General features: G+C 43.4%; 2 protein-coding genes across 4 annotated transcripts; one reads left to right on the top strand and one right to left on the bottom strand.

Moving 5' to 3' along the window:
• Window positions 1-390: 390 nt before the first annotated feature.
• Window positions 391-5,812, bottom strand: BBS12 (Bardet-Biedl syndrome 12). 3 transcript variants are annotated; one of them, XM_007495525.2, is made up of 2 exons: window positions 5,675-5,812; window positions 391-3,677 (listed from the first exon to the last, which is right to left on the bottom strand). In XM_007495525.2, exon 2 carries the CDS (start codon window positions 3,390-3,392, stop codon window positions 1,275-1,277), a length of 2,118 nt encoding a protein of 705 aa, XP_007495587.2. In that variant the 5' UTR covers window positions 3,393-3,677; window positions 5,675-5,812; the 3' UTR covers window positions 391-1,274. The 3 variants fall into 3 exon arrangements, with proteins under 3 accessions (XP_007495587.2, XP_007495588.2, XP_003341420.2); XM_007495526.3 differs by having other exon boundaries at window positions 5,644-5,722; XM_003341372.4 differs by lacking the exon at window positions 5,675-5,812 and adding an exon at window positions 5,483-5,608.
• A 186-nt stretch (window positions 5,813-5,998) lies between these two features.
• Window positions 5,999-14,649, top strand: LOC100016035 (centrin-4-like). The gene is made up of 5 exons (XM_007495524.3): window positions 5,999-6,137; window positions 8,151-8,297; window positions 9,051-9,179; window positions 13,205-13,342; window positions 14,151-14,649. The coding sequence occupies exons 1-5, from the start codon at window positions 6,135-6,137 to the stop codon at window positions 14,238-14,240; spliced, it is 507 nt and encodes a 168-aa protein (XP_007495586.1). The 5' UTR covers window positions 5,999-6,134; the 3' UTR covers window positions 14,241-14,649.
• The last annotated feature ends 5,353 nt before the right edge of the window (window positions 14,650-20,002 follow it).

Genomic DNA, 20,002 nt, shown 5'->3' with positions numbered 1-20,002 from the left:
TAATAATATTTGTCTATAGTTGTCCTTCTATACTTCATCCTTCCCTTATTTAGGTATTATGAATATGTTTGTTTTAATAGAAAATATCTGGTAGGTTGCTTTCTCAATTTGTGAAGATAATTTGCATAGCACTACTAATTTTAAAAAATTTGATAAAATCCTCTGGTAAATGCATTTATAACCCCTGTCTTACAGCAGGGTTTTTCTCTGCCCTGGGACAGGAAGTATGGATCCACTGCATTGGCTCATGGAGCTTCCTTAGCAATTTGTATGCTACATGCTTGTACAGCCTATGCTTATAGGGTCCTGCACATGCGTTCTGCCTTCAATATAGAGCCAGGAATGAGAAGTGGCTGGAGATCATTTTCCTCATTTTACTAACAATTAGTCTGAATAACAAAGACCATATTTATTGTGACTTTAAAACATTTTAAAAATATTTAAAAGCTAAACCAAATTCAGCTCAATAACCAAGATTTAGAAAATACCTTGATATACAAAGCTCAATATTTAAAAACATATTTACACACTCTGAAATTTCAGAGATTTTTCCATCCAAACATTCACCAAATGGATTCTTTACATAGTAAGCAATCATTACATATAATGATCCAATTTTAAAAATTCATCTTACACATATTTTAACCAACACAAAAGGGCAAATGCAATTATTTTAACTCAGCTAAAGTGCAGACATCCTTCCAAAGAACATTTTAATCCTTAATATCCCTGCCATTCCAGCCTTGAACAAAGAAAAGAGAAATGAAGCTCAGCTCGTGAGCCATGTGAGGGTTTCAGCAATAGATTGAAGTCAGTTGGTAAATGAGAGGCCAATCATTTCATTTCTCACACTGAACCTCACACATTCCTTTTTCTTTCTCCAAATAAAAGAAAAAATTGAAAATTCATGTTGTCTTTATTGTTCCAGCACATCAACTTTAGTCTCTCACTTATACTTCTTCCTTGTTCCACCTCTACTTCTGGGGTAGGGGATTTTGTAATCCCCAAATTCTATAACAAAACATGCTAGGATCATTCAGGTCCAGAACTTATCTAGCTAAATTCTAATAGTGTTCTTTTGAAAACTAAGTAGCAAATGTACCTACAGTTTATAGTTTATTATCAAGAAGAGAAAGGCACTTAGTTTTTTCTTTTTACATCTGGATCCACCATGAAGTGGATTATTAATAAAGCTATTATTTAGTTATTCTAAGAATCCTTGATTTTCTTCAAAGTTTGTGATTATTTTCTTATGACATTATGGTAAAATAGAACTACAATAATAAAAATTCATCGGATTCCTGTGAGTTTAATTGTGTATTCCTAGCCCCAATAATAATTTCAGCATCTGTCTGAAGTACTAATAATACTAAATCTAGGGCTCTGCGCCAGGCTTCAAACTTGGGTGTGACAACATCATATACCTTTGAGGTTACTTTTAGTCTGCTAGGGATACCCACATTTAAAATCTTGCTACTCAATTTATCATATTCTTTCAGAAGGAATAATAAAGGACAACCAGAGTTTGTAATTTTTTGGAGATAGTTTTGAATGAATGTGCTGGCTTCACTTTCTGATGAGCAAGTACCAGTGTTGAAAACGACAGATGAAAGGTACTTATGCCATCCATCTGCCAAGGCTTTAAGTACAGCTGGTCTATAAAGTGCCTGAGATGAGGCCATCCAAGAGGAAGTAGCAGGAAACCATCCTGAACAATCCTTGTCCGTCTTTTTAAGAGATTGTTCTATCATCATCTGAAGATGGGAAAGGCATAAGACTTCAACTGCACCACCTCCGAGGAAGACCTTCTTCTCTAACAGAGCATGATACAAACGATATGCACAAGTCCAGAAAATATCTTCCTTGGCCTGCATCTGGGCTATGACTGGGCTAGCAAGCACAGCTGTCACCAGAAGGATTCCTTTGGCTTTTAATAAGACCACTATCTTGTTACTCTGTTCTATGGCGTTCAGTTGGCCGGGTCTCCACAAGCTCACATAGGCACCACTCCCCACACAGCCTTCATTTAGTTGTGTAGCATAGACCACCTGCACTGCTCCAGTGACTTCTGCAAAATCCTGCAGTGCATGGTGACTGACATGACCAATGATCAGCAAGTTACTAAGCATACACTTTTCTATTAAATTTTCAGACACAGTTCCTCGAACCATAACTAGATTTACATTTAACTGGATTAATATCTCCAAAACATTTTCCAGCCAGAGTTTCTTTTGATACTGATATGCTGTATCTCCCAAAACAGTTTTAACATTTTCAGGTTCATTAAATCCCAAGTGGTGGTAATTCTCTTTAAAGTCACCATCAATGAGAACTACCCGCAGAGGCTTATTCTGGAGTTCTCTGATTGTAGTTTTATAGCTTATTGATACCAGAGTTAGATAGCCAGAGCAGACACAGGATATGCTTTCAGATATACCTGGTAAGCAGCAAGTGGAAATTTTTGAAACATCAAACTGAAATGGTACCCTACAACTATTTCTAACATGTGCATTCTGATATTGGCATTTCACTGCTGCTTCTACTAATGCCATACTGCTATGATCTCCATGACTCAGACCCACTGCCAGCTGTACCAAATCATTGCACTTATAATCAAAATGAGAGTTTGGAAATCCTTCATTGCTTGACTGATAAGCATCATGTTCTGCCCTATTAAAATGTCTGCTATGGCTTAGTCTTGATTTTCTGGTGTGACTATTTGTAATTATATTGGTTTTTGGAGACTGAGACATAGCTTCATTTTTTTTAGTTAGAGACTGAGTAGTGAAGTAAGAGAGTTTTGAAGATAATCCAGAAGAGCTCCCAGAAGAAAACGTAAGAGTGGATGATTGAGAAGACACATCTTTTTTGTCATGATCTCTTTGTATCCAAGGAACCTCCAGTGGAATCTGCACAAGAGGACTGGGAATGATGGTCAGAGTTCCAAGAAAAGGGTATTTCGTGTCTCTAATGCTGTCAAATATATTACACAGAGGGATCTGAAGAGAAACAACTTCTTCCCTGCAAGACTTTAGGCCTTCTGACATCACTGACACTATGACTGAAATCGGGATGTCTTGCTGAAGGCATTCTAGGGCAGCAACGCTCCAAGCACCAGCAAGAAACAACAAGGTGTTGGTCCCAGTCCCATACACGTTTTTCTGTGACTGCACTGTTTCATAAAGAAGTTGTCCAGCTGAACAAGTTAAATCCAGATTTTCAAGAAGCCTTACTATAGAACAGGTTAATACACTTTCTTGAGATCCTTCACCTATAATAAACTTGGAGGACTTTACTGGGCCTAGGAAACTGCGTCCTGTTTCTGTTAATGATGAAATCTGCTGAAGTCCTATGTGACTCTTTCTGTTTATATTTCTACAGGCCATGACCATAATTCAGTATCTCCCAATGAAATAGAAGTGTCTAACATCTCACACTCATTCAGTGTCAATGTTGGTTAAAAACTGCACAGGACGAGAGGCAATCTGAAAATGGGCTGCTTCACATTGCCTGATCGTAGTGAGCTAAGATCTTGTTGACAGGGCTGTCATGCACAGGTGCTAGGAGCTATCATATACACCTAAGATATGCACTTTGCATTTGCTGGTATGCTGGTCTTTTCCATTGATAAGGATGGATAATTGGACCTTGATTACAATTCAGTGGAATATTCTCTTCTGTAAAGGAAAAGTAAAGACTATGTTTACTCAAATAAATTGCTGGAATAAGAGTAAATGAGCAAAAAAAGATGCTCTACATCCCTATTGATTAGAGAAATGCAAATTAAAACAACTCCAAGATACCACCTTCACACCCATCAGACTGGCAAATATGACCAAAAAGGGAAATGATAAATGTTGGAGTGGGAAAAGTAGGATACCAATACACTGTTGGTGGAACTGTGATCTAATACAACCATTCGGGAGAGAAATATGGAACTGTGCCCAAAGGGCCATAAAAATATGTATACTCTTTGACTGACCAGTACCACTACTGAGTCAGAGATTAGAGTTAGGGGAAAAGGACCTCCATGCACAAAAATATTTATAGCTGCTCTTTTCATGGTGGCAAAGAACTGGAAATTGAAGCAATGTCTATCAATTGGGGAATGGCTAAGCAAATAAAAAACTGAACAATGTAATACACTATTTCATTGTAAGAAATGACAGACAGGATGAGTTCAGAAAAAACCTGGAAAGGCTTATATGAACTGATACAATGTGAAGTGAGTAGAACTAGGAGAACAATGTATACAGTAACAGACATATTATACAATGATTAGCTGTGATGGACAAAACAAGGTTATAAGATAACACCAAGGGACTCATGATTTAAAAAAAAAACAAAAACAAACCTCTATCCACAACTAAAGAAGGAACTGCTGGAGATCAATTTATTTCCTTTGTGAGTTTTTTATTGTATGTGTGATTATATGTCTTCTGTCATGACATGAGAGTTTTGGAAATATATATTGCACAAAAGCACTGGTATAATTTTTATTAGACTATTTGCCACCTCAAAGAGGGCTAAGAGGAGGAAGAGAATCTGGATAGTAAAATGTTAGAAAACAATTGTCAGAATTTCTACATGTAATTGAAAAAAAAAATCTAATAAACATTAAAAACACCTATCTGCACTGGTAGTATGATAGACGTTATTTCTGGCTCCTACAGTGGATAAAGTGGTGAGCTTAAAGTCAGCAAAACACAGGTTCAGATCCAACTTCTGATCTATACTAGCTGTGGGATTTCTAACAAGTTACTTACCTCTCTCTCTATTTACTTCAGCCAGGCAATGCGTCTTACATAGGTTAAGATCTATTAGTGGAGGGAGTTCCCAGACCAGGAATGCCCTAAGCTTCTGAAGTCACAAGATCATGTGTACATTTATGTGTGTAAAATATACTGACCTGCAAAATTATACAGATAACTTCCCAAACTATATTTATACCCGTGTGCCTACACACAGATGCGCATATTTGTGTATACATGAGGCAGCATGGTGTGCTGCCCATGCGCATGTGCATGCCCAGGGTGGGCACCCACACCCACACACGCATAGCACAACCCCTCCCACATACACACAAGCACATATGGCCTAAAGATTAACCCATCATTTAAGAAATGAAGAAAGTGATGTTCAGAGATGTTTTGTGACTTGCCCAAATCAATCAATGAATGCACATTTATTGAACGCCTACTATATACCTGGAAAATGCAGTTAGTAAATAGATTTTAAACCCAGGTCCTCCCTCCGCATTCTACCTCTAACGGTATGGATGCCCTTGGACAAGGGCCTGAATCTTCTGCACCTCGGTTTCCTTCTCGTATGGATACATAGGGGGATGATGAGCAGGAAAAAAAAAAATATATATATATATATATACACACACATATATAAACGTAAGGTGTCCTAAACACGGACAGACACATAGACCCGCACCAACACACGCCTCCCTCACCACACACACCCTCCCCTTTACCTTCCCCCAGTAGCCTGGCAGTCTCCTGCCTCAGGCACCCCATTTCTGCCCGACTGGGTCTCTCCAGAGCTTGGTATGTTTGGGGCACCCACACACAAGCATAGCAACCCGCCCTCTCCCCCACCCCCCCTCGGTCAACGCACGCGCGCCCACACACACACCCTATACGACCGGCGCCTAATGCGAGCTTACTGCCTGGATCCCGGCAGAGTGGAGGGGGCGGCGGTGGGTCCGAGCTCCCACAGCACTGCCCCTTGGCGTCCCAAGCTGGCTTCACCTCCGGACCCCGACAAGACCCAACTCAGCCAAGTCCCCCGGCTCCCGCCGCAGACCACCCGTAGCCAGAACCAAACTGCGCATGTGTCCCGGGGCGGAGCGCCGTCGCTAGGCAACCAGGAGGATTCTTCCTCCCTCCCCTAGTTGGGGCCGGTGGGGAGGGGGCGTGGCGGGGGCAGAGGAACGGTCGTCCGATTGGTCCAGAGCGCGCGGAGAGGGGCGGGACTTAAGAAGAAGCCGTTCTTCCATTGGGTCCGCGAGGTCCTAGCGGGACCGAGGCCTTGACAACCGTTGTGGCGCTGAAGCCAGACGCAGCGGCTGCGGCTGTGGCCGAGGTGCCAGGACTGGAGCGAGTCCCTGTGCGGTCTCCGGAGCCATGGTGAGCCGAGGGAAAGGGGAGGGGAGGCTCTGAAGAGCAAGCAAGGAGAGGAAATGGAGGCATCGGGGGGGGGGGAGGGGAATGGGGAGCACCACGGGGGAAACGGAGGCACAGAGAGAGGTGGGGTGGTTCTCGGATCACGGTAAGAAAGACCCGGTTTGGGGATGGGGGAAATTTCGACGGGCCCACACCTCCCACCTTGGCTAATTTTGGGCATTTTGAATGTGGCCCAGAGAGTATTTCTGAAGGATTCCAGGCGCAGTGTGGGTCTGGGGGTGCTGGAATCAAATCCTGGTTCTGTCCCTGCCTGGGGGTCCTGGAACAGTCCTGGGATCTTTGCTGGCCTCCCTGGGCTGGGCTGTATGTATGTGTACATCATAGCCCCTGTTCACAGAGTAGTTGGATCAGTGAGCTCATTATTGTAGAGTGCTTGCATGGAAGAGAGTGAGGTCAATGCCAGCCACCATGAGCACCATCATCATATCTGGATGCAGTATTGGCCCCCGAGGAAGGGGCTCTGGGGGTTAGCTTGGAGAAGAGAACACTCAGCAGCTTTGGGGCCCCTCTTCACTCTACCTGTTCATGAGCCAGTTTGGGTTTGGGGTTGTGGGACAGATGCAGAGACCCTGAGGTTAGAGTTGGTGGTGCTCTGAGAGGGAGCCAAGGGCTTTACAGGGAGGCCAGAGGGAAGGAGAGACCAGAAGGTGGGGACCACTCTTGGGGGATAGAGAGAGTGTTATGTCAAACTAAAGACAGCCTCTGGAAGCACTGACACATTGGGAAGGGCACCACACAGGTCATTTTGGTGGTAGGGAATGGTGTGAGGCAAGGATGAAGTCATCGGAGAGAGCCTTTTAGACCTGGTGAACAAATAAGCATAAAACAAGAAAATTTGCTGGGGCAGCTCTGGGCCCTGTAGCACTGGAGCAATCAGAGAAAAGCTTAGTGTCCAGTCTGCCCAGAATATAAATCAGTGAAAGCAAATAGTGCCACTGGTCAAAACAGTTTATCTGGGGGCCAAAGAAGTTAGGTTCAAATCCTCCCTCTGATGCTTAATGCCTGAATGAATGGAAGGCCCTTCCTGGGACTCAGTTTCCTTATCTGTGAAATTAAGAGGCTAGAGGTGGTCTATGAGATCCTTTCCTGCCCTAGATCTTCGAACCTAATAACCACTGCTACACTATACCTTGCCCCTCCACTCTGAGCCCATACATGCAGTGACAAGTTTCAGGCCAGGCCCTGTGTGTGGGGAATCTGACCACTTGCCTAAAAAGTGGGGTCAGTCTCCATTTCTTCTCTTGTTTGGCCCAGCTACCTAGGCAAGGACAGAATCACTCCTTTAAAGGTTCAGTGAATCATGAACTCCATCCTCTCCCCAGCACCACATGTTACCTTCAGTGTTGAGCTGCACAGGGCCAGCCTCAAGCACCCAAGTACTGATGGAGCTGCCTGTCAGCCAGAACGGAGCTCTGCTCATAGCCCCAGGCAGCTGATCTTATTACAGTTATCCAAGCTAGAAATGAGGACTTGAGCTACTGTGGTGGCTGGCAAGTGAGAGCAGAGAAGAGTAGGTTCAAGTGAGAAGTGTTAGGAAAAGTGTGTGAATCCTCCTGCAGTGCTGATTCTCCTCCATTTTCATGCTTTTCTCTTCACTGAACTCTTAGCATGCTCTGATGAAGTACATCACTGGTTGAGGGGTGGGGATCAGTATGATGGTGGTTGTAGACCCTCATTTATTTCTCCTAAATGATGAACTATCATGCTAGTGCTTCAAACTCAAGCTACATCTTCCTGAATGTCCAAAAGCTTCTGAGACTAGCATCATATGCTAATACTTAAATGCCTTTGAGTTGGAATCCAGCCCCTACAGTGATTCTTTGGTGATAGAAGATGAGATCCTTAAACTTGATTATTTGTTTGGTTTACAAAGAACCTTGTCTGCTATTAACTCTATTTTTCCTGTATCTCTAGTTAAAAGATTCAGTTTAAACTGCTATGGATTTGTTTTTATAGGCATCTAACTATCGACCGAGTACTGGGCTGCGGAAGAAGCCTAATGTGAAAGTCGAATTGACTGAGGGACAGAAACAAGAAATTAAAGAGGCCTTTGATTTATTTGATGTTGATGGGTCAGGCAGCATTGACGTGAAAGAATTGAAGGTTTTGAAATTTTCTTTCTACCTGGAAATTCTTAAACATTTTTCATTATGTGTAGTGTTGTCCAAATCTACTTTTATTGTTTAAATATATGGGTTTGGTGGAATTCTGACGGCCAATGGAAACTTTTTCTTTAATGTATACAGCCTTCCTGGATGCTCTTTGACATTATTGTCCTATTTCACAGGTGAGAACAACTTAGCCAGTCAGCGCAATGATTTCTGCTCAAATCCTGCTGTGTAAATTAGTGGCAGCCTATGACTAGAATCAAAAGTCAACTGATTTTTTAATCTTGGGCAGGATCTAACCTGATGATGAGATGTGGTGGCTGTAGCTAGGCTAGTAGTCCTCAGTTAAACAGTCCAGCCCCAGACTCCACCACTCAATCTTTTCCAGCTTAGTAGAACATAGCAATGCATTCAAGGAGCCAGGCTGAGCATTTGGACAAGAAGGCAGGCTCACTCATTGCCAGGTAAAATCTAACATGATGAATTTTTGGCGATGACCACTCTTGAGAACCATCCCTCAGTCTCTGGAGGGATTGTCATCATCTACTTGGGTGAAGGTAGTATCTACTTGATAAAATGACTGAGAAGTATGTTAGATCTGCAAGACCACATTGAGTGGACACCTGTCATCTATGAGGAATCTCTTTTTTAAAAGAGTAAAGTTAGTAATTTCAAATCAGGAACAACAGTTGCTAATTTCAAAAAGATAAAAATGATTTAATGCATAGTCTTTTGTTTCTCATTTCAGATTGCAATGCGTGCATTAGGGTTCGAACCAAAGAAAGAAGAAATTAAAAAAATGATAGCAGAGATTGACAAAGAAGGATTTGGCACTATTAACTTTGAAGACTTTTTTGCCATGATGAGTGTGAAAATGGTATGGTATTTTTACTTTTCTTTTTAGAATAAGAAATGAAAACAAAAATTGCTCTAGAATAACTTCAATCATAACTTTTTAATCAGTGGTATAACAAGTAAATCTAAGCTTGTTTAGAAGTAATACATTTGAGAAGGAGTCCTTGGGGGTAGCCTAACATAGTAGCCACATGGGGCTCAACCTCCCATTCCAGGATGGCTTTTATAGGAGGGTAGTCAATTAAGTATTTATTTCCACAAGGAAGGGATAGTTCATCAAGTGGGCACTTCCTTGATTCACTGTGCTGGTTTACCCCTACATATCACCGTTTCTTCCCTGGCTGAGATGACTCTCCTCCTGGGTGGCCAGGGCAAACACTGTCGGCTCTGCCCTGAACCTCAGATCTTCCTGTTTCCTCTGGAGCCTCAACATCTCTTCCCTGTTTTTACATCTTCAGTCTGGCCTCCCCACAGACTCTTTCCCCCATCTACAAACACCCTTAGCTTTCCACTATTAATAAAAACAAAGCCAACCAGACTCCCCTCCTTTGTCCTTCCCCCTGCTTCTTCCCTTTCTCTCTGCCCTTGTTTCCATCCACACTAGATGCCTCTGATTCCTCATAGCTTCCTTGCTCTTCAGGCCCTTGTGATCTTCCATTCCCCAGGCCCTACCAGTGACCTCCAGATTAGCAAATCTGATGACCTTTCTTAGCTATAGGGAGTAGTTTGGCACCATCCACTCCTTTCCTTGTTACACTGGGACCTTCTTTCTCAGCTGGATCCTGCCCTACCTCTTTAACTACTCCTTCTGTCTCCTTTGCTGCCTGTGTTATCTCTTGTTTTCAAGTTAACCAGCATTTTCTTTCCCTCCTACCACCTACCATTGAAAAAGGAGAAGAAAAACAAAACTCCTGTAACAAACTCTCGATGTTGTCATCCCCCACAAATGTTCCATTTCCATATTTCTGAACTCTCCTAGCTGCTCATAATTGCTGTCATTCTACCTCTCCCTCTGAGGCCTTGCAACCCCCAACTCTATTTTTCATCATCACCAAAGCCTCCGGCCCTCAGTTCTGTCCTACATCATCACCCTGCACTGGCTACACTCTCCTCCCTTCCTCATCTTGACTCCTTGGTGAAAGGGTTGGCCTAGATAGAGGTTGTCCTCTCCCCTTGGATCCCTGGTTTCTTTCTCCTGTCCCTGATCTCACCTGGCAACTCTGGCTCAGTCCCACTTTCTACTGACTTTGTTCCTATTCAAAGAAGGATCAGTAAGAAACCAGTCAAGTTCCAATTAGAGTTAATCCATTTGTTTTCACGTCTAATCATCCCTATTAGATATCAAGCTCCTTGAGCATAGGTCTAGATTAAAGGGTGTCTATAGCCTGAATCTGATTAAAAATATGTAGATAATATTCCACCTAAAAATGAAGTCAGTAGAGAGCCTCAGTGATCTTTATGGAGATCTGAGTGACTTCTATTTCTCCTTGAGTTTGACCCCGATGGCCTACCCCTTATTTGTCTTTCTAGATACCCTGTGATCTAGCCCAGGATCTCAAGCATCAGGCAGTTTTTCAGCAGACACTGATTTAGTGCTCACTAGGTGCCAGGCTTTCTGCTAAGAGAAAAAGCAAAAAGAATTCATGCCTTCAAAGGCTTCCATTTTGCCAGAGGAGACCAGACAGATAAACACAAGAAGGGACATACATAGGTTATGGTAATCTCGGTGGGGAAGGCCTGAGCAGCCAGGGAGGAGGGAAAGGTTCAAAGGCCTCCTGCAGAAGGTGGTTCTTGCTCTGAGTCTTGAAGGAAGCTAGGGCTTCTTAAGCTGAAGAGAAGAGAGAGATTCTAGGCTCAGAGGATGGCCAGGGAAAAGGTATCAGAATGAGGAGATGGAGTATTACTGGACTACAGATTGTGGGATGGACCATGATGTGTCAAGAAGGGCCAGGTACTGAAGAGTTCTAAATGCAAAACCAAGGATTCTTGAGGTAATAGAGAGCCACCAGAGTTTACTGACTAGGAGTGACACAGTGAAGTGGCACTTTATTTTTTTCCCTTTTATTTAAATTTATTTCATCAATTTAGAACATTATTCCTTGGTTACAATAATCACATTATTTCCCTCCTTCCCCTGCACCCACCCTTCCTGCAGCTGATGCACAATTTCATTTGGTATTACTTGTGTCCTTAATCAGAACCCATTTCCATGTTGTTGCTGTTTGCACTAGGATGTTCCTTTAGAGTCTACATCCCCAACCATATCCCCTCAACCCATGTACTCAAGCAGTTGTTTTTCTTCCATGTTTCTGCTCCCACAGTTTTTCCTCTGGATGTGGATAGTGTTCTTTCTCATTGATCCCTCCAGGTTGTTCAGGATCACTGCACTGACACTAATGGAGAAGTCCATTATGTTCAATTGTACCACAGTGTGTCAGTCTCTGTGTACAATGTTCTCCTGGTTCTGCTCCTCTCGCTCTGCATTACTTCCTGGAGGTTGTTCCAGTCTCCATGGAACTTCTCCACTTTATTATTCCTTTGAGCACAATAGTATTCCATCACCAACATATACCACAATTTGTTCAGCCATTCCCCAATTGATGGGCATCCCCTCGTTTTCCAATTTTTGGCCACCACAAAGAGCGCAGCTGTGAATATTCTTGTACAAGTCTTTTTCCTAATGATCTCTTTGGGGTACAAGCCCAGCAGTGCTATGGCTGGATCAAAGGGCAGACAGTCTTTTATCACCCTTTGGGCATAGTTCCAAATTGCCCTCCAGAATGGTTGGATCAATTCACATCAGGTGGCACTTTTTTAGATCATTGGATATCTCTGGGAGAATTGATTTGATTCAGGGGAATTGAGTAATTAGAAGGCTGCTGGAATAGTCTAGGAAAGAGGTGATAAGGGCCTGAATTAGGGTGAGTGGGGACATGATCATTGTTCAGTTTCAGTTGTGTCTGTCTCTTCATGACCCCATTTGGCATTTTCTTGGCAAAGATACTGAAGTGGTTGGCCATTTTCTTCTCCAGCTCATTTGACAGATGAGGAAACTGAGGCAAATGGGGTTAAGAAACTTGTCCAGGGTCACACAGTGAAGTGTCTGAGGCCAGATTTGAATTCAGAGAATGAATTTTCCTATCTCCATACCTGGCACTATATCCACGCCACCTAGAAAGGACATGTTTTCAGAATTGATTGGATTTGTGGAATGAGTCTGAGGAATCAAGGATGACAATAAAGTTGAAAATCTGGGTACCTTTGACAGAGGAATAGGGAAGCTTGAGAGGCTTGGTTTGGGGAAAAGAGAATGAATTCTTCTTTGGATATGCTGAGGATATTGTTGGAATCTTTGAGGAGAAAGGGGTGGAAAGACAGAGAAGGGAAGTGGGAAATGACTGTTTGCAGGACACAGTGTATTTTGTACCAGGAAGTGGTGTTGCACAGACAGTCTGGGGCTTTCTGGGATAGGTGGAGGGATTCAGAATAGACCAAACTGGGAAGTAGTAGACATTGATCAGCCAGATAGAGGAGCGGTCTGCAAACTTCTTCATCCCACCCCACAGCAAGCAAAGAATGATGGGCTGGGTGGAATGAGCACTCTCTCCTCATGCTAAGATGACAAACTGCCCCAGAGTAAAGTAGGAATCCTGTGAATTAATAATGAGAGCATTAATGCTTAACCATTCCCCTAGTGCCTTTCGAAGCTGTTACTCTAGGCACCCATCCTCCACGAGCTAGGTCTCAGTCTTCTGTAGGCCAGGCCCTAGGGGAGCGACTCTCATGGCAGCAGGAAATGGTCAGCCCCCACTCCCCTCCAGCACTCTGCCTAGCATGGCGTGGGCATGGGCATGGGCCAGGCTCAGGCTGCTGCATGGGACCCCTGGGAAAGGGAGGGGGCCAAACTGGTAGGACATCTGAGAGTGTTGTAAGATGCTTTGTGCTTGGGGGAGCCTGACAGAGTCCCATGGAAAAGCAAAGACAGATGCCACCATTGTTCTGGTGACGTGGACCTACATTTGACTTTTTGGTTTGGTTTTTTTAAAGAGTGAAAAGGATGAAAAAGAAGAAATTTTGAAGGCCTTCAAATTATTTGATGATGATTGCACAGGAGGTATCACTCTCAAAAACATTAAGAGGGTCGCTAAGGAACTGGGAGAAAACTTATCAGATGATGAGCTTCAGGTAAATGGGGTTTCTTTCACCAGCCCTAGAGCCTTCATTGGAAATCAAAGCCTCGGGACAGTGTGCCTTTGTCTGGGAAGATGACTTAGAGAAGGAGAGGAGGCCGTGCAGGAGGTTCTTTGAGAGGAGATGCCCAGTTTAGGAAGTGTGTGCTTCTCCAGAGGTTCAAATGCTCTAGAAAATGACTGTGTGGAAGAGGCAACACAGCCTAATGGGTGGGGAGCTTCCTTTGATGCCAGCAAGACCCAGGTTCGAGTCCCATGCTTGTGCACCAGTGCCAGAGCCAGACGGCTTCCAGAAAGTTGCAGAGAAGCTGCCCAGCTACCCTGGTGAAAGGAGTTTCCTCCTCCTGTATAGGCCCCATCCCCCAGGTCCACAAAAAGGGGAACTCGTGCCTAAGGGGGCAGCTCCTCTAGAAGCCCATCTGAGAGGCCTGGGAGTTGTGGCCAGCCTGCCCATGTCCCCTGGGAGAGTAGAGGCCTTCTCAAAGCTCCACTCTCTAGAGGAATCCCAATCCCGATGCAGGAATGGCAGAGGTTCTGCCCCCAGTATAAATGCTCTCTCAGGGCATTAGTGAGCCTAGAGGGAGGGAGGATGGATGGGTGAGTGTGTGTGTATCCCATGAGCCGGTGCTCTTTCCTAAGAGGAGAAAGGAGAAAAGGCCCAGCTCACAGGGCTGCTGGGGCCGTGGCAACGATGACTAGCCACAAAGGGGAGCCAGAGAGCCAAGTTGTGAAGCATAGTGGAACCCCCGAGCAGACCCAACGATCAACAGTTCAGATTTTGCCATTAAGCCTTTGTTCCACAGGAAATGCTGGATGAAGCTGATCGCGATGGAGACGGAGAAATAAATGAGCAAGAGTTTTTGAGGATGATGAAAAAAACCACCCTCTATTAAGGCAAATGCGCCCATCCCTTTGTTTCTCAGAGGTTGTTTCATTCTATAATTTCCACCCTAACTGTTTGCCGCCCCGGTTTTTAGATTATTCGAGTAGTGTTTTACCATTGTGGCCAGCTCTGGAGGCAGGAGAGGACTGGCTTCCATGAACCTGGCCTGGCTCTCAAGCAGAACACTAATTCATTGCCTTGCAAAGCCCAGGTGAAGATTCAAAGCTTTTTCTCATCACTGATCCACGGCTCTAAGGGCTAAAAGGCCAGGAACAATTTCCAAGCAAAATTCCAAAACAATAAATGGACCGTGACTTATTTTCCTTTGCACAAACTGAAAAGTAGACAGTGAACTTTTTGCTCTCATTAAAATCGTTGTTCATTTGTATACAGTGTGAAATAAAGCTATATTGCAAGGATACGCTTCTCACGCGCGTTTGCTTAGTCATGCGCTTTCTCTGTTGGAATAAAAGTAGCCCCAGCAGCCCTTCCTCACACTTAGAGACGATAAAGAACCTTGGACCTAATCTAGTCAAATCTTCTGCTTACCCCCAGAGGAGATAATTGACTGTGCCAGGGCCTCACAGCTAGTTAATTGGCATACATTGGTTAAGCCTTTACTACATGGGAGGCACTCTGTTAAGTGCTGGGGATGCCAAGAGGTGAAGGCAGCGAATGACTACCATCCGTCTCCACGACGTCCAAGTTCATAGAGCTTAACTTTTCCAAACCGTTTTCAGTATGTAAATTGCTTTCAGATCTGACGCTTTCCACACTCATTGTTTAGCTTGGCCAGTTTTTTTCTCAGTGATTTATATTGACTGTTGCCAGGTGGTGCTGTCCTCTGTTCACAGAGTGCCAAGAAGAGAATGTAAAGTAGTAGAAATTAGGCTGGAGAGCTTGAGTTCAAATTCTGACTCTGATTCATAGCCAGCTTGACTTTGGATGTGTGGCCTCATTTCACCTTTCTTTTTTTTTCTTTTTTTAAACCTTTACCTTCTGTCTTACAAGGGCTAGAAAGTGTCTGAGGCCAGATTTGAACCCAGGACCTCCTGTCTCTAGGCCTGGCTCTCAATCCACTGAGCTACCCAGCTGCCCTCCTCTGACCTTCCTTGGAGTTCTGAGATCCAAATAGCAAGGCCTGGAACCCTAAGGGCAGTTGAGATGAAAGAACTTCTCAAGTCTAAAGCAAGGTAATTTGGGGCCCTCCTGAATGGAGTGTGAGCCCACACACTATAGATCTGGATTGGAATTCCACCGTAGTTGGATACTTTTCAGGATGTGATGGGGGTGAATAGCTTCATTTCTCCATCTGTAAAATACCCTCATCGCAGGGTTCTTTTGAAGAAAAGTGGCTCTCAAAGGGATTGTCATGGCAGCATGGCCTGGTGGCTAGAGACTTGGCCTCTGAGCAGGAAGAGTTCCAAAGCCCCCGGGCACATCTTGGCCTTGTAACCCTGGGCAAGTCCTACTCCTGGGGATCTAGGCACTCCAACCTCGCCTGTGACTTCATAGAGGTGAGGCTAGGTGGACAGCCAGGTCCCAACGAGTGTGAATGATGAGCCCCATGGTCAGAAACAGAATTCTCACACATGATCCCAAGCTTCCACTGGGCCCCAATTTGCCTGTCTAGACTTCGGAAGTTATATTTGCACTAGGACTGCCCATGTGGCCCAAGGCTTATTACTTGGAAACATGTACACCTACATCCTGTGATTTCATTACTATGGGGGACTGCCAGTGTAGAAACATCCTCCCTTGGTGTAGTTTGGCTACTCATTTGCAGTTTATGGTCTTAGTTGCCTGGCCCTGGGACTTAGACATGCTCCCATAGCTTATAGCAGAGGCAGGACTTGAACACGGGACCCCGAGTCCTCGATGACCCACTACATGTTAGCCACACACCGCGTCTCCTGCACACAATTTCTGGGTGACCGTGGTGCACCCCTTTCCAGAGGGTCTCGGACACATCTGCTGCCTCCATCCTAGCCCTTGCAAGCATTGCATTTCTACATCTTGGGATCCTCTTGAGCTCTCAGAAGGCGTTGCTGGAGGATGAACGCCCCAAGCCATGCCTTGCCATTGTTGCGCCTGCTAGGACATTGAGCAGAGACGTCGTCACATCACCACTCACAACTGACTGCAGTGGTTAAGATGGAGCAGCATTGGAGAAGAGCATGTGCCGTCTTCTGTAAGTGCTGTTCAAGTCCAGGCTGGGTCAGCTGTGGCAAGGCGCGAGATGATTCATTCAGTCATTCAGTTATGTTCAGCTTTCCCTGACCCTGTGGACCACAGCTATCCAGGGGGTTTTCTTGGCAAAGATCTGGAGTGGTTTGCCGTTTCTGTCTCCAGTGGGTCCGGTGGATTCTTTCATCAGGCAATCAGAGATGAAGTGACTTGCCCAGGGTCACACAGCTAAGATGTACCCGAGGCTGGATTTGAACTCAAGTCTTGCTGACTCCAGGCCTGGCACTCTAACCACTGAACCACCAAGCTGCTCCAGTTGAACACAGAGTAACATGCCTGACAAGTCCTATTAGTTCCCTCTAATAATCCATTTTATAGATTCTACAGGGTTAGGTCAGAATGATCAGAATTAGACTGGAAAGGACTTCAACAGCCATCTAGCCTAACCCAAGGAATCAATCTTTTATACCAAACATGGCTGACGAGTGGCCGTTCATCTCTGCTTGAAAACCTTCAAGGACGTGGAACCCACCATCTCCTAAGGAAAATCGTTCCATCAGAGAATTCTAGCTGTTAGCAAATTGTTCCTGACAGTGAGCCTCAATTTGAATTTCCCCCTTTGCTTCTGGAGTCAGAGGGAACAAGCCCAACGTTCTGTTCCATGTTATAGTCCATCAAATACTTGAACCCAGCCCTCGTGTTCCCCGAGTCGGCTCTCGGCTTGCCGACCCTCCCACCGATGCTGCCGGCCTCCTGTAGATGGATGCCCTCCAGCTGATCGATGGCCGCCCCATGCTGCAATACCCAGAGCTGAATAGAGCACTTCAGATGTGGTCAGAGTACAGAAGAACCCTTACTTCCTTATTCCTGGAAGCTAGGCCTCTTCTAAAGCAGTGCCAAAATGCATAGGCTTTTTGAGCGGCCACATCACACTGCTAACTCATGGCACTCGCCATAGAAATGGTTGGCTCTCTCTCAACAAGTGGCTGTCTAACCACATCTCCCCCAACCTGATTATACCTTCGTCTTGTTAGAAACAGGCTAAATTCTTAGCCTCTCAAGGCGTTGGAGACCAATTCTGACAGTGATCCCTCCCCCCAGCTCTGGAGCCCTCTAAATCTTCCTTGAAGGTGCAAATGAAAATGTTAAAAAACACAAGACCAAGCCCAGATCCCTGGGGCAGGCTACTGGAAACTTCTGTTAAGATGCCACTGAGCCATTGATGACTATACTTCATGTCCAGTCCGTCCAACTCCTCCAAGTCCAGATTCTAGTAACAGGCTTTCTAGTATGCATTTCTTCATTTTCCCCTCCCCCAGAATAGTAGGACATCTTGTTAGATGTTTTGCTACAATCTAGGCAAACTACTCACAGCATTCATCTTTTCTAGTGACTGTTGGAAAATGAAGACGCTAGTCTGGCATGGAGTGTAGCTGATGAAGCCATGATGGCTTTTTAAATGTCAGTGTTGCTTCTAGTTCTACCTCCAATGGTAGTTACCCAACACTCGCTAGGTTCCCTCGGGTAGTCTCACTCATCTTCCCACCATCTCTGAAGCTTCTCCAACACATCCCTGAGAAGACAAAAGCACACCTTTGTCTTCTGAAAATGAGGTCAACAAATGGCGATCTCAGTAGTCTTCAGCAGTGTGTAATCCAACAGGACTTTCTTTTCCCTTTCTTCTTTGTCCCTTCCTAAAGAGCATCTATGGCTATACCCCGTTATTCCTTAGATTCGGAGCCACTATTTCCTTCCTTCCTTGGAGCGTCCAGCTTCCCCTTGACAGGAAAAATATTTCATCTATTAACTCCAATGTTTCAGTGCTCATTTTTTCACCTCTAGACATCAAATATAATAGCATGTATGTACTTGAAGGAATAATTAATCAAATTAGAGGGAGATATAGAGAGCAAAACTATAATAGCTGGACACCCAATCACGCCCCTCTCAATTCTAAACAAATCTAACAAAAAATAAATAAGAAATAGATTAAGGAACTGAAGGGAATCTCCAAAAAAACAGATATGATAGCTCTATGAAGATTACTAACTACAAAGGATTTCAGTTGGCTGTGCATTTATAAAGATTGACCACATGCTATGACATCAGAATATATAGATCTGGAATTATTCCTTGTTGTGATGACAAGAAAAATGTCATGGGAATAAACAAAGAGAAAAGAGAATTATTGCTTTTTCTGGATAATGGGTGGCTTACTTAGAGAATCTTAAAGATTTAGCCAGGCACAAAATTGACAATGATAATTAGAACAGGAAGAGTGAAAATGATGAAAACTTTAGACCAATTTCCCTAACAAATATTGATACAAAAAATTTTAAGTAGAATACTAGCCAGGACATCACTACACTATCAAAAGGATTATATACTATGATCAGGGGAGATTTATACTAGGAATGCAGGGATAGTTCAATAGGAAAACCATGAGCAAAATTGACCACAACAATAGCAAAATCAACAGAAATCATATAATTATATCAATATCCATGCCCAAAAAGCTTTTGATAGAATACAACATCCACTCCTCTTTTTAAAAAATACACTAGAAAGCATAGAAATAAATAGAGCTTTCCTTAGAACAAAAAGCAGTATCTATCTAAAACTACCAGCAAAGATTATCTGTAAAGAAGCCTTCCCAACAAGACCAAGAATGAAGCAAGGATGACTATTATCAACCTCTATTATTCAATATTGTACTAGAAATGTTGGCTATACTAACCAGAAGAGAAAAAGAGAAGGAATTAGAATAACCAAAGAGGAAACGAAATAATTACTTTTTGCAGATATGATGGTACACTTCAAGAATCCTGGAAAATCAACTGAAAAACTAGTTGAAATAATTAACAACTTTTGCAAAGTTGCAGGATATGAAATAAACCCACATAAATCACCTATATCTATATCTATCTATATACATCTATCTATCTATCTATCTATCTATCTATCTATCTATCTATCTATCTATCTATCTATCTATCCAACAAAGCCCAGCAGCAAGAGATGGATAAATCCCATTTAAGATAGCTATAGACAATATAAAATACCTAGGGGTCCACTTGCCAAGATAAACTCTATACACAATTACAAAATGTTTTTCACACAAAGTCAGATCTGACCAACTGGAAAAATATTCATTGTTCCCGGGTTGGTCAAATCAATATAATATGACAATCCTTCCTAAATTAATTTGCTTATTCAGTATCATGCCAATTAAACAACCAAAAGTTTTAGAGCTAGAAAAAAATGATAAATTCATCTGGAAGAATAAAAGGTTGAGAACATCAAAGGAATTTATGAAAAATGTGAAGGAAAGTAACCTAGTTGTAACAGATCTCAACTTGTATTATAGTGATAATCATCAAAATAATTCACTACTGGATAAGAAATTGAGTGGTGGATCAGGGGAACATATTAAATACATATTATACAATAGTAACTGACTGAAGTAACCCAGTATTTGATAAACCCAAAGAGCTAAGCTTTTAGGTTGAGAATTTAGTGTTTGGGGGGAAAAAAACTTCTGGGGAAATTAGAAAACAGTATAGCAGAAACTAGTTATAGACCAAC

The sequence above is a fragment of the Monodelphis domestica genome, chromosome 6 (assembly GCF_027887165.1).
Source record: "Monodelphis domestica isolate mMonDom1 chromosome 6, mMonDom1.pri, whole genome shotgun sequence".
NCBI classification, from domain to species: Eukaryota; Metazoa; Chordata; class Mammalia; order Didelphimorphia; family Didelphidae; genus Monodelphis; species Monodelphis domestica.
The sequence above is the reverse complement of the archived record's forward strand: the minus strand, read 5'-3'. Positions and strand labels throughout refer to the sequence as shown.

Coding starts and splice junctions, on each gene's coding strand:
- BBS12 (XM_007495525.2), bottom strand. CDS start 3,392: ATGGTCATGGCCTGTAGAAATATAAACAGAAAGAGTCACATAGGACTT.
- LOC100016035 (XM_007495524.3), top strand. Junction 8,298..9,050: donor TTGACGTGAAAGAATTGAAG/GTTTTGAAATTT, acceptor TTCTCATTTCAG/ATTGCAATGCGTGCATTAGG. Junction 13,343..14,150: donor TATCAGATGATGAGCTTCAG/GTAAATGGGGTT, acceptor TTTGTTCCACAG/GAAATGCTGGATGAAGCTGA.